This window comes from Rousettus aegyptiacus, unplaced genomic scaffold (assembly GCF_014176215.1).
Source record: "Rousettus aegyptiacus isolate mRouAeg1 unplaced genomic scaffold, mRouAeg1.p scaffold_m13_p_12, whole genome shotgun sequence".
In the NCBI taxonomy this organism is placed as follows: Eukaryota; Metazoa; Chordata; class Mammalia; order Chiroptera; family Pteropodidae; genus Rousettus; species Rousettus aegyptiacus.
The window spans coordinates 75,036,976-75,055,789 of NW_023416287.1; the positions used below are offsets into that span (position 1 = coordinate 75,036,976).

At 39.9% G+C, this 18,814-nt stretch overlaps 1 protein-coding gene across 5 annotated transcripts in view; it reads left to right on the forward strand.

Moving 5' to 3' along the window:
- Positions 1-18,368, forward strand: part of KATNAL2 (katanin catalytic subunit A1 like 2) — a 63,000-nt gene extending 44,632 nt beyond the window's left edge. For all 5 annotated transcript variants that reach the window (XM_016148431.2, XM_036230020.1, XM_036230021.1 and 2 more), the window contains 5 exons: positions 341-432; positions 2,684-2,794; positions 13,253-13,415; positions 14,216-14,318; positions 14,831-18,368. In XM_016148431.2, the coding sequence (XP_016003917.2) occupies positions 341-432; positions 2,684-2,794; positions 13,253-13,415; positions 14,216-14,318; positions 14,831-14,970 (609 nt within the window). In that variant the 3' untranslated portion in view covers positions 14,971-18,368. The remainder of the gene's footprint in view (positions 1-340; positions 433-2,683; positions 2,795-13,252; positions 13,416-14,215; positions 14,319-14,830) is intronic.
- Positions 18,369-18,814: the final 446 nt, after the last annotated feature.

Consider the following 18,814-nt stretch of genomic DNA (forward strand, 5'->3'; position numbering starts at 1 on the left):
GTTATTGACAGAGGGTCTCGGGGTTAGCTAACGGTCTGGAACCTGGGGGCTGAGTATTACTTTAAGCTCTCTCATTCATGATTAGTAACCTTGAGCTAACCACTGACTGTCTCTGGCTCTAATTTTATCAAGTGATAAATGGAAATAATTGGACCATCCAACCCCGTGGGGTATGCCAGGGAGAAATAATTGTAATGATTATAAAGTTATTAGCGAAATATACAACAGAGTGCAGCATAAATGCTTAATATTACAGTCATTCTAAGCTTTTAATCTCTGGGAGCATCTCAGAACTTTAAATATGCGAATTTGAACATGTGGTTGCTTCTCTCCCACCCAGGTGTTATTTGAACTTGCTCGATATCACGCCCCCTCCACCATCTTCCTAGACGAGCTGGAATCGGTGATGAGTCAGAGAGGCACGGCTCCTGGGTAACAGACAGTTTTTTTTTTTTTGTCATCACTTCTCCCCTCTTGTAAGTGTGTTTGATGGTCGGAAGCCCATCGACATTTACCAGCAGAATGAGCCTATTAATAAGCCCACAAATTTTCTGCAGACACACGGAAAGGTCTTTAAATTAGATCCTGTTAACTGAATAGCTGATTTAAGTAGTTTTCATAACCGGAGGAAATGTCATCCTGCCTTCCCCCTTCCCCACAGGGTGGTTTTCAGGCCTGACGATCACCCAGCCCCAGAGTCCCAGGCTGCTGTAACGGTCCTGCTGTCTCAAAATAGCTGCCTATGACCGCTTCCTCTGGAGCCAGAGGGCTGCCTGTGGGGGGAGTGGGGCTGCATGGGGCCACGCCCCGAGAGGCACAGTCCTTGACGAGGTGCGTGAGGCTAGGGGAGCCACCGCTTCTCTGTGACATCAGGCTGTTGTTGCTCAGCAGGCCCGATTTTAAATATGTCACATGTGTCATCTCTAAAGACAAAGTGTCCGCTAATGTCCCCAACAGGAAAGACCATTCACTTCTAGTCACTTCTCAGACTGTAATAAGTGCTCGCTCGCTCGCTCTCTCTCTCTCTCTCTCTCTCTCTGTATGTGTGTGTGTGTGTGTGTGTGTGTGTGTGTGTGTGTGTGTGTGTGTTTAAGAATGCTTTTCTGTCTTGATCAGAGGTAGTTTTCTCTGAAACATTTTACTAAACTTGTCTCCCCTGGCTTGAAAAAAACAGGTCTCTGGGAACTCTCAACAGACTGCATTTATTAATGGCCTCTAATGGTCTATCATCAAGGCAGAAGTAATAGTAATAAAAAGCAAATAATTAGCTTGTTGGAAGCATAACTAGAATATTATTTATAAAATTTTACTTATTCAAAACCACTTTCCCAACAGGGAAAAATAACCATTAAGGTCCATGGGACTCATGCCATTGATTGAAACAGGAAGATTCCATGGCTGAGTAGGTGCTGTCGGCCCCAGGCTGGGGCACTCAGCCCCTCTATGTGGAACCTGACTTCATGGGCACCTGGCTGGGAATCCACCAGACCAGTGGTCATTTCCTCTGCAAAGCCCCAGCCACTTGGCCTGCCTTACCCTAGTGACCTGGGAACTCACTCTTAACATTATCTTTATTGGTCTCTCTCTATCCTTGGTTCCCCACCGCTTTGACTGAGCTAATTTGGAAACTTTACCTACTAGCTTTGAGTGTGCTCCAGGTTTGGCACCAAATGTCACTTTCCTTGTCTGGAACTTAAACTCTAAAACTAGAATCTGCAAACAGCCAGGGAATCAGGGCAGGTGCTAGGAAGACTTCTTGGGTCATATTATGTTAAAAGAATAATAATTAGGGGCAAATGCTGAATAAATATGTAACTGTACTGTGAGACTGCTCTTTTAGGAAAAGGTAGTTAGATAATAAGGGACAAAGTTCCTAAAAAAAAAACCTGCATACCTGATTTGGATTGCCACCACATACATATAGAGATGAGAAATTGAATGTCATCTTGTCTAAGAAAGGTATTTTTTTCTTCTGTCCTTCTACCTTCATCTACACAAGTGAAGAGGAAGGAGAGGCTGCTGGATGTGGTCTGTATTTAGAGCCAATTTGGATTGTTCGGGTCCTGTAGTGAGCTCTTCCTTGTGGGGGGGTCTTTGGCAGTGGTGGGGGCGGGGAGGTTGGAGGATGAGTTTGCACAGAAGGCTGCCTCCAATTGGCTGTGCGAGGAAAGCACAGATAGTTCCCATGTCATTATTTTGCCTCTTACTAGGAGAGAATGAAACAGATCTATCTAGCAGTTCATCTTTCTTTTTGGACAGTTTATATCCATACATCATACTAAAAAAAATACTGCCTGTGAAACTTCTTTAATGCCTGCTATATAAATGAAAAAGATTATTCTCAATTATGTCATTTTTTTTTGAAAGGTAAATAATACTGCAGGTAGCCACAGCAGGTTGCATTTAACTTACCAGTGGCATTATCTGTTCTTCGGTTAGTTTCCAGTTCACTGCAAACATTATGTTCATTTACTTCCTCTCTATTACTAAGGGGATATAGCGCCAAATGACTTGTTTCTTCCAACTCTCATAGGAGTGGCTCTTGAGAATGAGGCAAGGAAGGGGTTAGCTGCCAGAAGGGAACCCTTTCCACAGTCCTTGAGTCTTTGCTGTGAGTGCTGCTTTGGTCATGGGAAGCAAAGGCTTTGCCCTTGGGAGAACCTCACCTCCTGTCTCTCTCCAGCGGAGAGCATGAAGGAAGCCTTCGGATGAAGACAGAACTGCTGGTGCAGATGGATGGGCTGGCTCGCTCAGAAGACCTGGTGTTTGTTTTAGCAGCTTCTAACCTGCCCTGGTAAGACATCTAGAGAGTGCATTCTGAATACATTTCATGAGCCACTAAGTACAGATAAAGATATTATAGAGGCCACTTTGGGCAAAGCCTCCTTATTTGGTTCCAGTCTCAGAAGATTAATCTGAAGGCTTATCTGTTCAAGTCCTCAATCCTCGCTATCTGTACCGTGAAAGAATCTGCCTTCACAGAAGAAACCTGGGCTAGGGCTGCCACTGACAATATTTAAAATTGATATTTTGCATTTCAAAACAATTTATTTACTATGTTTTAATAGGACTTTGGCATAGAACTATAACATGCTAAAATCTCTAGGACTCAAAGACTATTCCAGAAATAGTATGTTTGAATTTTAACAGTATTAAAATTAAGCTTTTTTTTTAAGTTAGTAAGAAAATCTTTTCCTTAATGTTGCACAGTAAATAGAAAGCTAAATAATCTCTAATTGAAAATACAACATACTCTCTCAGTCTTTTATTCAAACTGTATCCCAGAGTGGTTTAAGAAAAATTCTAGAAGTGGAATTGGGAAATAAGAGATGTTGACTAGGGAGAAACAATATCTACTTGGAGAGTATATTTTAAAAATAATTATAATCTTTTATAATTCAAAGAATATTTTCATGTACATTATTTCTTTTGAGATACAGGTGAGACAGGAGACAGATAAGGAAATGCTGCTTTCCCATTGGCAGAGGGGGACCAAGGTCAAGGGAGGTCCACCCTAAGTCAATAGCAAATTTGCAACAGGGCTCAAACTTGTGACACCCTTACCTCACCCCTGCCCATTCATTTCTGTTTCCACATGCAAAGATGAAACGAGACTCCCTTCTGTAGGACATGCTGATCACCTGGGCTCCTAAAGCAGAAGCCACTGAAAAGAGATCATGATGCTTATGTATAATCTGTTATTTTAAATATATTCATAATTTAAACCTGGTTCCACCTCCCTGCAAATTTACAAATGCTCTCTAATGCTAAGGTGATCAGCGTTCTGCATTTTGAAGATACAGGTTATTTATAGGCAATATTAAAGTAGAGTATTTAATTACGATTGTGGAATCCTTTAGAGAAAGAATTTCTGTTCCTTCATCCATTTGAAACAGGGTTGATCATAATACTTTACTTACGTCTCAAGGGAGGGGAGGGTGTGAAAACAGTGAAGCTTTGTGCCTGGCTTTGGGAAGGTCTATGTCCCCAGGGAGACCTGCACATTTTCTAGAGGATTAGAGAACCCTCTGCTCCCAATGATGCCTAGGACTGGGTTGAGGAACTTACTGTGCTGCCGCCATTTCCCTAAGGTAATCAGTTGTTGGTAAGCCCCAAATAAAATGGTTCAGAAAGGGACCCTCCTAACCCCCCGCAAAACAAAAACAAAAACAAAAACAAACTAGCAAATAATAAAAAATTAGATCAAAGAAGCTTAGAAGGGCTTTCCTGAAAGAATTCCTCTAACATGTCAAACGGCAAATACGCACATGGTTTTGAGAGTCCATCTTTTATATCACAGATTGCTTCATTACGATGTACCTTGGAACCAACGTGCTCTAATCCATACATCCTTGAGCATTGCCGAGATTTTAATAAACATTTTATTATGAAAAATTCCAAACAAACACCAAAAAAGAAAAAGACACAATAAACCCACCACTTCACAGTTTCCGTAACTAACAATCTTGCCCAATTGATTTCATCTATTCTTACCTCCCCTCTTTTTGGCTGAATATCTCAAATTATATCCCAGATTGTTATGTCATTTCTCACATACATACTTCAGCATACGTCTTTAAAAAAATAAGGATGTTTTCTTACATTCTCACAATGCCATTATCACCCCCAACAAACTTAATACTAATTCCTTAATATTATCTAATATCAGTTTATATTCAGATTTCCCATTTTGTTTCAAAAATGTCTTTTTACAACTGATTTACTAAACTAATATCCAAGCACGGTTCACCCTGGTACTCAAGCAAGGTTTGCATTTTGTAATATATTGTTGGCTAAAGCCTCTTTTAATTTGTAACAAACTCCTTTTATCCCCCCTCACTTGCCATTGACTTGACTGTCAAAGCAATTGTCCTATAGAATGTCTAAACTTTCTGGATTGGCTCATTGTATCCTCATAGTAGTATTTAGATTGTTTCTCTTACCACTATAATTACTCTAGACTAAACATTAGATTCAGGATCAACATAATTTTTTGGCAAACATACATCATAGGTTATGCTGCGTACATCACATTGCATTGCATCCAGAGGGAGGTAATGTCCTGTTGTCCAGCTTTGGGTGAAGCCAAGACCTAACAGTGCATTCAGGTATACAGTTCGCATCACCGGTTTTAGCATCCATTGATGATCTTTGCCTGAATCATTATTTCACTAGGGTGTGATTCTATTGTTCCTTCTCATTGATAACTAGAACTGCTCTCTATAGTAGGACTGTCTCTTATCCAGTAAGGCTATTTAGTTACCCTGAAATACAGTTCTTACTAGACAAGCGGGATTCTTTCTTTGTGATTCGTAAAGTCATGAGTTAGTACTCTAGTAACCTCTAGTGATAACCAATGAGTCAGTTTCTCCCCAACCCCCTTCCCTTTCTATATGGTCTAATGACTTGTCAGGTATAACCTCATCAGTTCTTTAAAAAAATCTTTGTTGAGATGTGACTCATGTACTGTACAATTCACTTATTTAAAGTATACAGTTCAATGGTTTTAACTATATTTATATGGTTGTACAACTATCACCGCAATCAATTTTAGAACTTTTTTTTACCCCCAAAGAAACCCCATACACATTATTAATTACTGCTCCCAGCACTAGGCAACCAGTAATCTATTTTCTGTTTCTATATATTTGCCTATTCTTGTAACTATGAATGGAATTATTATGGTAACTCTATGTTTAATCGTTTAAGGAACTTTTTGCCTTCCTTGCTTCCTCCTTCCCTCCCTTCTTTTTCTCCCATCCCTTCCTCTCTCTCTTCCTTCCTTTCTGAACTTTTTTATTTCTCTTTCTCTCTTTCTGCCCTTGTTAACTTCCCATGTCTGCCCTTCCTAGGCTTGGAGCCTTTCAGAAGACCCTGGAACTGGTTATTCTACAGCAATGCTGTTTCATAGAAATATAATGTGTGACACACATATACTCTAAAATTTTACATTTAAAAATATAAAAAGAAGCATAAAATTAATTTAAATGACATATTATATTTAGCCCAACATATCCAAAATATTATTTCGATATGTAATCAATATTAAAAATATTGTGATATTTTACTTTTTTAATAGTAAATATTTGAAATTCAGTGCAAATCCATTTTACATTTACAGCACATTTCAATTTGGACTAGCCAGATTTCAAGGTCCAGTAGCTACATGTGGTTGTTTGATGGCTAACATATTGGACAGTGCAGTTTCATAGACTAATTTGCCTAAGCCCATGCTGCTGTGGCAGAGATTAATTAATTACCTCCCAATATTCCTATTACCCAAAATGGAATTTTGGAGTTCTATTTCTTAGTGTCCCTGCTATTAGGTGTGGCCAAGGCCAACCTTCTTGGTTACTTGCACAAGATGACTCAGGCTTCTTTTGTACATTTTGATTCAGACCGGGAATTAGCCGTTGATTCTCAGAGCCCCGGTTCCCTTTAATGGGAAATGATTCTGAAAGAATTACAGTCTCACAATTAGAGGTGCTCCTTGCTACTGGATTACCATTACTTCTTGACCTTCTGATTGGGCAGAGCTAGGAAATACATAGTTTTAAAAAGAGGCAAATAACAGGTTCACAATAGTATTTCCCATTCAAATTTAAGAGTACAAGGTTTTTAGTTAAATTCTCTGATTTTATATTGTATGTTTTCTTTAATTGCGAAAATCTTAGTTCTTAACAACAGTAATATATTAATTTTATCATAATATGTAGATCTTTTTTATATATGTGTGTATAACAGAGTTTCTCAGAATAATCAATACCAATACTATCATGACTGTAACATTTTGATGAGGAAAATGGCACAGACCTGGCCTAAGATAGAAGTGCTCATTCAGGATTTCTCAACCTCAGCACTATTGACATTTTGGGCCAGATAACTCTTTGCTGTGGGGGGGGGCGGGGAGGGCTGTCCTGTGCACTGCAGGATGCTGGGCAGCATCCCTGGCCTCTCCCACCAGTAGCACCACCCATTCCCCAGTTGTGACAACCAAAATACGTCTCCAGACATTGCTAAATGTTTTCGGGGAGTGGAGAGAATCACTCCCATCTGAGACTCCCCGGACTAATGATACGCAATGAATATAATGTTATATAGAGATAAGCTGCCACATGCTCCACAGCTAAACTCTCAAGATTTTTTTTAAGAATGCCATAGAATAACTGAACTTGGTTTACTTACACAAAAGGAGACATATCATATAAATTGTTCTATATCTTGATTTCTTTTTCCCTAACAAAATATACTGGAGATCTTTCCAAAGAAATACAGAAAATTCTTCTTTACTCCCTTTAGAGCTGCATATGTCCCATTTAGTGCATATGATAACCTATCCCAATTACTTAATGATGAGTATTTGGGTTATTCTTACTTTTTTGGTATTAAAAATAATGCTGCAATGAGTAATGGTGTGCACATATCACTTCGTGTATTTGCCAGTGTATCTTTGGGGTAGGTTCCTGGAAGCAGACTTGCTGGGTCAAAGGGCTATGTGCATGAAATTATAATAGAGATTGCCAAATCTCCCTCCTTAGAGGTCGTATATCTTGTATTCCCACTAGTGTCCTGCTTTCATCACTTAACATTATAGTAAGAACATTTCCAATGTCATTAAATAATCCTTGAAAATTGGAAGTTGTAATGGCTGCCCGAAATTCCCACTTGTGAATATACCACAATTTAGTTAATAATTTCTTTCCTGTCGAACGTGTACGATGCTCCCACATTTCCTCTATTATAAATAACACTGAAACAAACTTCCTTGAAATAAATCTTTGACCAAAATCTGGTTGTTTCTTTAGGACGAATTTCTAGAAGTAGAATTACTATATCAAAGGGTAAAGATGTTTTTTTAAGCTCCTTGCTATCTATTGCCCAAGTCCTTCTCCAAGGAAATAGTGTATTTTTTATCAAGGATATTGGGGCAGGCCTTTATCTTGGCTTCAGGACCTTAGGTGAAGGAATACAGTTATCTGATTCAAGCAGTTTGTCCTTCTGGGAGAAATAATTAAATAATATCAAAATGTGTAAAAACTCAGTCCTAAAATTTCAAAAGAAATGCTTTAGGGCTGAGTAGTGGTAGTTGTCATCTATAGCATCTTTCAGAGCACTAGGCTGTCCTTTACTGCTTGTGAACTTACCATTTTCCCCAGACAAACCCATTCTGTCTCAAAGACGCAGTCATTTCCTTCCTTCTCAGCAGTGAGATGGCATGTGGCATCTTTGTTATTCAGTGTTTTCCCCCAAGAAGCACCTTCCTGATCTATAGCATCACAGAGAAGACAAGAAAGAAGCAAGAAATAACAGCTCATATGTGCCATTTGATGTGTAAATAAGCAGTGAGAGGAATAACAATTGTTGCATTTTAATATTACCACTTACGATAACTGCCATGTAAGAAATGTTTAGCCAGCACAACTAGGGCTAATTTGACTCGCCTCAATTGTTGAGTGAGTATTCACAAACTCAGGCCTAGGAGTCCAGAGGGAGACAAAACATTGAACAGGGCCGTTAAGGCAAATACTATCTTTAGATGTCTATTTAACTTGATGGTATTTTGTACAAAAAGGTACGAATATTGTGCGTGTGAGGCATGTTGAAACTCATCTTTTCCTTGCTTTATTTGCAAAAGAGCTGGAAATATCACTATACCTCTTAAAAATAGACACATGGTATAACCAAATTCTGGATTAAAAATACCGCCCCCCCCCCATCCTAATATTTAGAAGAAAGCATAAGATCTAAGAAATTACTGTATTGGCAATGGGCAGGAATGTACCCATGTAAACCAATTTCTTCCCATATGAATTCTCTTCTCTCTGGTATGATATTTCTCTAGAGGTGTATGCATGTGATTGAAGAACTCAGCAGACATAACCCAGGTTCTTTCCGTAATAACTGCATACATTCCTTGGGTTTTATGAGAGAAGCTGCTCAAGTAGAAAATGTAAGTAGGAGTCAGCTTAAGCAAGGCTCACTGGGGAAGACAAGGTAATCTTCAATGCTTTATTCATTGGCTCCCCATCATCTTTCAAAGAATACTGCAGTTCCCTAACCTGCTCTTCAAAGATTACCACGACCACTCACTTCATGTTGGTTATGAACATACTGCAAAGACTTCGCTTACAAAACTTCGCTTCTCTGATCATGCTGAATATGTTTGAACTAGAATTATATTCAATTTCCAAATTCTGTAAAACTTGGAATGACCTCTGTACCAGGAACCACACAGTTTAGCAAAGGAAAGCAGAACAAGGGGCCGAGGAAGGGCCCAGAAGGTTTGGCATAGGAGCCCAAGTGTTCAGTGCAAGGTTGTGTAGCCCACGCAAACTGTCCAGGTGATCCGAGGGCACTGCCCCCTGTGTATCGCAGTGGGCAGAGGTTCAGTGGCCAGGCTGAGGTCTGTGAACCTTGTCTGTGTCTCACATGTCACTCTCACTGGTTACTTTTGACCTTCCAAGTGAAGGAAGTATCAGATAACCAAAATAAAGAAGACAGGAGAATAAGGTTACTAGTCAACAATCAAAGTGTAAGAGCTAAAACGAGTGTCTTCTGGTTGCCACAGGTTAAATTTTTTCATATAAATATATTGGCATAAAGAATAATTCCTGGGTACATTCCATTTGTCCTTTGTTTCCTCCCTTGTATGATTGTATTATTATTGATGTCATTAAAAGTGCATTCATCAGGCCGGGCTGTCAGAGAGTTGCACTTATTTTGTGCCCACAGGCAGTTTTGAGGTAAATCTCTTGCTTTAGGGCATTAGCTGATCAATACAGACATCTATAGTGAGGGATTGTTTTCCCACCTCCCTCTGCATGAAGTCACTCTGGATGGAATGGGGAGACCAAGAAGAAGGTGCCCCTTTTGCAGTCCCCCGCTTTTTCAGGAGTGGGCCGCTGGTCCAAAGAAAGGCCATGGAACAAAATGGCAACTGCTGATCACCCCTAGCTCTGCCATTTTTTCAGATATTCACTCTACCTTCCTAGTTTTCAGTCTGATCTCAAGTCTTATTTTATCTTTGAAGTTTATGGGACCAACAGTCCTGCAGCCCAAGGCCAGAACCTCCCTGTTATCACCTTTATTTACCTTTAGTAGGAGTTTATCTTACTCATTTCTGTATATTGGAGACTTAGCAGTGACAATACACTGGGCAGGTGGTCCATATTGCTGAACTGAATTCTTAAAATGTGAGTTTAATGGGGCTTTATTTCTCTATTCAAAGATATCCCCCTCCCCTCTCTCTTTTTCTTCCCCCAACTCACCTCACCCTCTCCTTCCACTAATTCAGCCATGATTATCTGCTAACTACCTAAATTGACTCTGGATTCACTCAGATACACTCAGGTATTCTATCAATTTCATCTTCTTGGAGATGTCTTCTAGAGCCTTCTTACCAACTCCAATCTGAACTGATAGTCCTCTTCACCCAGGATATAGAGGAGACCCTGGGACCTCACCTCATCATCCTGGAAGATTCCTTCTTTCTCTGTGTCAGACCATCTGTTTCTTGGATCCTATGTGGCCCTTTGGTTTAGTTCACTCTCTCCCTTTGGTCCCCCAGGACTTCCCTGATAAAGTGTACATGAGAGATAAATATTTTAGGCTTTGCATGTTGAAAATATCTTTATTCTGTCTACTAACTTAATTAATGGTTTGATCAAGATATAGACTGCTACATTGGAAATTATTTTTCCTCAGAATTTTGAAGGCATTGTTCTATTTTCTTCCACTATCTCACATTGCTGATGAGAAGTCTTATTCTTGATCCTTTCTTTGTATGTAACCTGTACTTTCTCTCTGGACGCTTTTATGATGCTCTCTTTGTTCTCAGGGTTCTGATATTTCACTTTGATGCGACTTGGGAGTTAACTCCAGTAACTGTGCTGGCAGCAGATTGTGACAGAGATGGGTTTCAGAGTCTCACTCTTTGGGTTCAAATCCAATGCCACCATTCACTAGCTTACTGACTTTAAGCAAGCCATTCAACCTCTGTACCTCAGTTTCCTCATCTTAAAATGGAAATAATAGTACCTACCTACAAGATCATTGTGAGAATTAAATGAATTAGTATCTGTTAAATGCTGAAAACAGTACTTACCACTTAGTGCTATTTTAAGCATTAGCTTTTACTAATATTGCAAGTATGAAAAATAATCTAGAGTTCTGTAGAGTTTCTTTGACCCTCTGTTTTGAATATGAATGTTGGCCTTGAGTGGGGGGAATGTTTGTGTAGGGGAAGAGGTGGTTGAGTCTCTGATGTGAGATGAATTTCAATGAAGTAAGGCTGATAAAGAAACAGGTAACTGTTTTTGCTGGCAACACTGGCCTATGGTTCTCAGCTCAGGATGGGAGGAATAAACACAATCTTTAAGAAAATCTGGCCACTCCAATTTAGGAGTCAGGTATGCTCCCTGAAAGGGTGTTTTCATTTTTCAGTCTACAAGGAAATAGCATGACATAGATTCAGAATTAAAGTAAGAAAAATGGGAGGCGCTTTGGAAATTCTCAGTGTCTTTATGAATGAGAAGTATCTGGTGAGGATGTTTTCATTGTTACTCCTTATTAATGAGTAACATTATTATCCCAGACCAACATACACAAGCATTTCCTAATTTTTATACTAGGAAATCAAACAGATGTTTCCCTCCCTTCTAGGAATTTGAAATTTTTAACATATAGAGAGTAAACAGATTCACACTCAGAATGATCTGCTGGTAATAGGAATGGTGATTCTGGGTAAGTGAGAGCCCCAGTTAATGAAGGAAAACTACTTTACATAACAATTCTGAATAATACATTTAGAATAAAATTTTCTTTTAAATAACCATTTTGCACCACTCTCATGAAATAATTGACTCAAAGATCATTAACAGATGCTGAAACCACTAGTTGAAAGGGAATAGAGAAAGGGGCATTAACATGGTGACAGGTATTGTATGTAGAATACTTACGACTTGCAAAGAGATTTTTCTTTTACAGTGAAGAAATACATCGTCACTAGATGATCCCAGTAATTGAACACAACATCACTAATAGCAAGACAAACTCAACAGGTGGATCCCAACATAATAAATATGAAAATATATTGATATATTTCACCTGCCAAATATACTGGCCAACATTTTTACCCTGAGTCTAATTAAGCTTTTAGACCTAACTTCTGTCTTAGAAAGGAGGAGCTAGTGGAACCTATCACATGATGCCATGAGGAAAACATCAGGTGGATCCAGAATGTGGGGCATTCTACAACTAGCCTCATCTTTTCAAAAAGGGGCCAGGGCAAGGAGACTAGTCTAGATTATGAAATTTAAAAGACATACTCATATGTAATGCATGATTTGTAATTAGATTTTGGTTGGAAAAACTCGAAGATTTTTTGGCATGACTGGATAGATTTTAATATAGACACGTTATACCATCGGTGTTAATTATGTTGGGTGTAATAATAGTATTGTAGCATGTAAGGAAATATCCTTTCAGAGGGGAAATGCATGCAGAAGCATTTAGGGGTGGGATTTTATGATATAACTCACTTTGAAATAATTTAGCTAGATAAATAGGTATGAAGCAGATATAGCAAATGTTAACTGTTTTTGAATCAGGATGAGAGGTTTATGGATATTCATTGTTTTATTCTACTTTTCTATTTGTTTGAAAATTTTATATTAAGAAATTTCGAGAAACGGCTCACAGATACGAAATTGCATAAACCTGGCATGACAGCGTTTTGGAAGGAGCATGAATGAGTGTCTGAAGGGCCACATTTGCATTGGACACCCAGAAGGAGCACTTGCTCCCCGAGTTCACCAGAGCAATGGAGTGAGATAGTCATTTGCTCCAGAATGTATGAGAATCTTGGAAGAATTAATGTACTTCCCAGAGTGCTCAAGTCATTGTCAGGAATAATTTACTCACTGGCAGGATTGGACTGAATAATTCATGTTACGACTTCAGTGGGAATGCTCATTGTTTGGTTGCTGTTAGTTGGATTATTTCCCCCAAAATTAAGTCACTTAATATTACCTCCTTTACATGAGATGTTTTGGGGATGTATTTTCTTTCCTTAACCAATCCTTTCTCCCAAACAGCATGAAGTAATTGTCCTATCCACTCAGGCATAGAGGTAGAGTTAACGGTTAAAATGCAGAACTGCTCCCTGCAGTGCAAAATTGTTCTTAAACTATAGTTGTCACTTAGGGAGTGAGTTTACTGCCCCAACCAGTTCCTGTTTGTGACGTGATTTCAGGGAGCTAGACTGTGCCATGTTACGCCGTCTGGAGAAGAGGATTCTGGTTGACCTCCCCAGCCCGGAGGCCAGGCAGGCCATGATCCGCCACTGGCTGCCCCCCATGAGCCAGAGCACAGCCCTGGAGCTGCGCACAGAGCTGGAGTACAGTGTGCTGAGTCAGGTAAGCTGCCCCGCAGGGAGGCACCACAAGACACCTTCTAGGCAGGGTCTCCTCATGAGCTGTTTGGAGCCTCTTCCTTGAATCACTTAGAAAAGATCCAAAGTCTCCAGCAATGCAATGGGCTCCTTCTTCATGAAAGAACGAGCTCTTTGCCAGTTGGGGATATTTAAGCAGAGAGAAACAATGTGATGTAGTGAAAATAGCGCAAGGTTTAGACTCGGAGAACCTATGGCCCTGTGTGACCTCAGGGGAATCACTTATTCTCTGAGCCTCAGCTTCATCTGTAAAATAGGTAATGGATCCACTACAAAGGATTACTGTGATGATTAAATGAGTCTTTCACAAATGGAAGAGCTCTAGGTCTGTTACCCCTGCTGTCACTGATATCATTGCCTCCTCTGAGTGAACACTTGAACTTGTTCTCTGAGGTTCCTCAAAGGCAGGTAAGAGCTTATTTACAAGAACAAAAGTGTCTATTAAATTTGATCATCACTGGATCATCATTTAGGCACAGGGCCCCATCAGGCTTCATTGGATGCTCCAGTCCTTCACCAGCATCTTACAACATACATTTGGAGGGAGTTAGAAAGTTTATTGACCAGCTTCTTAAGTTATCCGAACCTAAGAGATAGGCCCCTCTCATCTCTAGCACTCTCTATCTGGGAATCTTTGTATAGTGTTCATGGGGACAAATGCAGAATCTAAACCCAGACTCCGTTGCTGGGTCCTGCCTATAAGGATGTAATCACCACCAGCGTTCTGCCTGCTGGCCAATAATGTCTGGTTTGTGGCTGTTTCAGGAGACTGAGGGCTATTCAGGCTCAGACATTAAACTGGTCTGCAGGGAAGCAGCTATGCGGCCTGTGAGGAAGATCTTCAATGCACTTGAAAATCATCAGTCAGGTACGCTTGGGATCAAAGCACAGGTGTTCTGAGAGGGAAATTTGTGTTTAAAAATCCAACTTTCACCAGCAGATGGAGCCTTGCTCCTGTTCTTGGTGGCTCTTTACATTTGAACACGTTCTTTGGTCAAACTGTCCTTCCAGCACTCAACCCGTCCCTATCCTGGTGTTCTGCTTTGGATCAACTTTGCCCCCAGATAAACTCAGGGCTTGGGCTTTTATTTCTCTGGCATACTATGATGTTGGGCTGGATCGATTGCGGCACTATATAAATATTAAATAATACTTTGATAATGATACCTTTAAGTCACTTTTTTTTTTGGTCTGGGCTTCAGGGGCTGAGTTGCACATTAAAGAAATTTTATTCCCCAGCCCTCTTTAGTCTTGTCTTTTCTGCATTAACCATTAAGAATGCTGCATTATGCATTGTCTTGAAAGAAGGTCTATTAGCATTTCAAGAGCATTGATCATAAGGTCGATTGTTATGCCGTTTACTGTTGTGTTTTTATCTAGAGAGCAGCGCGTTACCTAGGATCCAGCTGGATACAGTGACCACTGCCGATTTTTTGGATGTGCTAGCTCACACCAAGCCTTCAGCAAAAAATCTGACTCAGAGATACTCGGCGTGGCAAAGTGAGTTCGAGTCTGTTTGAAATTACATTTACCCTGACCTGGCCACAAAGACCAGCACAGAGGCCTGCTGGTTTATTACTGTAAGTGAGAGAAGAACATAATGATTAGAACAGAAAAGGAAATTATTCTTAAAGACTGGATTAATTTGGACAACTGTATTGTTTCTGGAAATGTGAGATTTTTTTTGTTAATTTCATAATTGATGTCAGCAGTTGTATATGTTATTAGGTCAGACAGTGGAGATTTTTCTTACAATTAGACTCTGTAAAATTTTGATGAACAATTTCTTGCAGTGTTCCTCATTCATGAATTGGTGTTTTCATTCTGAAGAAAAAGATGTGGTAAGGAAAGCGGTGTTGGAATGCCCAGGGGAGCATTGCGCTGGGGAGCCAGTCAGAAGCTAGGCTTGGCAGACCATCTGACCAGCTGACAGTCCAAGGGTGGATAAGGATGGGATCAGGGAAGGAAATGTAGTTTGTTGCTTCTGACAATATTCTGAATCTTATCTGTTCTCCCTAATTCTGACCTCAACCGGTTATATCGGCAGCAACCCGCTACCAAACTATGCCCCCTCGGATATGCCACTGACCCATCTCTAGACGTGACTGATTTGAGTCTAGAGCTAACAGCAGCAGTGACTAGCACATCACCAAGAGCTACCAGTTTGAGTGTTTTGAGTTCTGGCCCCGTGTGCTCTGCCCTTCTCTTTCCATTACCATACTTCGTTGGATCCAAAGCTCAGGGTAGGGTACCCGAGCTTCTAGAACTGTCATCCTGAGTCTCTCCTGCTCTAAGGCTCCTCCACATCTCCTTGCAAGTTATAAACAACTAGAAGCATCTCCCTCAGAAGTCTATAATCTGAGAGGAATCTACTTTCAACTCCTGATACATTTTGAAGGCTTTCACTAAGTAATGCCACCCCTATCCCCACCTAGAACTTACCTACAGTAAGTCACCTTCCTTTCTCTTCCTTTGCCTTGTTTTCTTCATCCCTGCAAGATACACTCCTCCTCTGAAGAAAAACTTCCAGGAAAAAGACATTTTGGATAAATATTCTAAAGGATGGTACCCTTTTAAACGAAAACAAAGCATTTGGGGGGTATTGATTATTTCAAGCAGATATCCTCAGATGCCTCTTAAAATGTCATTTCATGGAAAATATAGTCAAATTGAAAATATGCCTAATATAATAAATTTGACATAAAAAGATTTCATCTTAGGATATGCTAAACTTAAGCTTCTTCATGATCATTAGGTATTATACTATGCTGCACTAGTGATACCTAAATGAATAGGTTTCTTAACTAAATGGCCTCAGCCTAGCCTCACTCTGCTTTTGGGTTGTTTTCTTGATGAGGCTGCCAGCTGACATTTCTTGTAGCTGTTAGTCCATTTGCTTGTGGCCACTACCATCCTTTCTAATTCTAAACTCTCAACTGAATGGAACCTCAGCTGTTGCTGTTTACTCACCGTAGTTGCAAAGTAGGTAAGTTTGCACTGTAGGTGTGCTTAGGAGTGAGCAGGTCAAAAGGCAGAGGAGACAGTCCTGTGGGTAACTGCTTTGTGACAAGACATTGGGGCCCTTTTAGCGTACTGCCCATTCCTGATTCCAAGGTCAGTGTGGTTCTGCCATCCCTCACAGTGGAGACGTGCCATCTTCCTCTGCTTCCACACGCCCACACGCAGCCTGCTGTGTACTCGACACCATGTCCACACACTTCCTCCACTCCTTTTAAAGAATTTCCAAGTTCACCTTCGTTAATACTTCTACTTATATTCACTCACGTATTCATCCTTCCTCTCCTCTTTCCCTTGGAATGTTTGTCTCCAAATAATTATGTATGTATGTTTTTAGGTCATACTTTTATTTCAGTGGCTTTTTTAAAAAAGTTTTTTTACACTAAAATGATGCCTTACTTTGGATGAAATAAAATGTATCTCTTCATCCCTCTGCCTTGTCCCTCCCACATATGAGTCTTCCCCAATCATCCCAAATAGCTGTATTACAATTTTAGGTTAACTCAAAATTCACTATTTCCATGAGAACTACACCTTGTTCATGAATCAGGATTGTTGTTTTTTTTTTTTTTTTTTTTTGGTGAGTTTTGTTTTTCCTGGCATTAATAACTGCCTTGTTCTTCATTTGCTTAATTTTCTAAGAAGCTATTTTTTTTTTTCTGTAACACATCCTCAGATCTGTCAAATACCCATCATTATTATTTCCCAAATAGCCAAGTATCAGATAAGTTTTCCATTCCATGCCCTCTCGTCCTGGTGTGGTAAGGGGAAGGGAACCAAGGACCACTGTATGTACCTAATCCCCATTTTCAGCCCTGCACCTCACCCCGGCCCACCACCATGCTGTCTCCAAGGCCTTAACATTTATGGTTTCTCTTTTTCAGAAAATAAACCTCCATTCTTCTGCCCAGGTTGGGGTGCTCACCTGGCTGCTCAGGATGGGGAGAGTTTCTGAGGACTCCGATCATTTTTTTCACCAGTTTTAAACCAATTCCTTGCTTCTCAATGCTGCCTCATACCTCGCTTCCTCTCTACCTAGTGTCTCCTAGCCTTGGGTTTTTGAGATTGTTCTACAGGATGAATTTTGGTTGTCTTTTCTTTGTGCTGATTTTAATTATTCAACGACTTACCATCTTCCAAAATTTTTGTATCCACTCGTCCACTGTTATCTCCTCCTCTAATATTCTCTTGTGGGTTGTCCTTGTGGGTTTATAACTTCTTTCTTTCCTCTTATTTTAGTGGAGCTTTGAGAAAGAGGCCAGCTAACACACATGATTAATTTACTATGTTTAGAGTCTCTAGTTATTTTTCTAAAGTAAATTAAAAATATATCTAAGTTTATAGGGATACAGGAAATTGGTCTGTTAGTTGTTGGGGAAAATTTAACCTAATCCAATGGAGGTCACAACTCAAATACCCACAGGAACTTGGAACGTAATAACATATGAGTAAAGTAAGACGGGTGTAAGACAAGGAAGGGGGACTGCGGTGAAGTGGAGAGGGCCAAAACTATCAGAATGACACAGCAGGACTCAGTTCCAACTGCATGTAGAAATCTGGACATAACACGGCCAGATCATCCAATCTTCCTAGGAAAACCAATAATTGCTCTGCATTTAAAATTCTCCTGATATTTGGATGCCGCCAACTAAGGTTAACTATCTGCCTATAGAATTCTGACTTGTTCCTCACTTCGTTTAGGTCACCATCAGAAGTCTTCTCAGATGGACTGTACTTACCTAAAATAACTCCTTCATTCTTATTGGCTTTATTCATGTCTATCACTTAGTGATTTCTCTATTTTATTGTTATGTGTGTTTTATTTATATACTCTAATGTTAATACCATGCTTATGATACTTTTTTCATTGCTACTGAATTAAACATTCTTTAAAATGGCACAAGCAAAATATGAGCACTGTACCTGCTCCACAAGCTAGAGGTTGTTATTAGTGTCCAAAGCACTTAGCTCATTGCGCATGACTCTTCTCTGAGAGGACTTAACTGTCTTGAACTTGTCAGTGCCCTTTGGACCGTTAGATATATTTTTATATGCATCACTTTCCAACCAGAACATCGCATCTAAGAAGTTGGAGCTACATTCTCCTCTGTCTTCCTTAGTGCGTCACCTATAGTGGGCATGTAATAAATAGCTTGATTTTCTCAGGCACATCAGCCAGTGAAACAAATAGGTGTTGAGATGTATATGATGTGAAAGCAAGCACTGAAAAATGTAAGGTAATCAAAATTGTTTGATTTTCACAGATACGCAATTTAGATCATGAAAATTCCTGGTGCTCAGGTGTCTTGCTCTACTTCAAGAGAGCGGCACGCTTTGGGGTAGCAG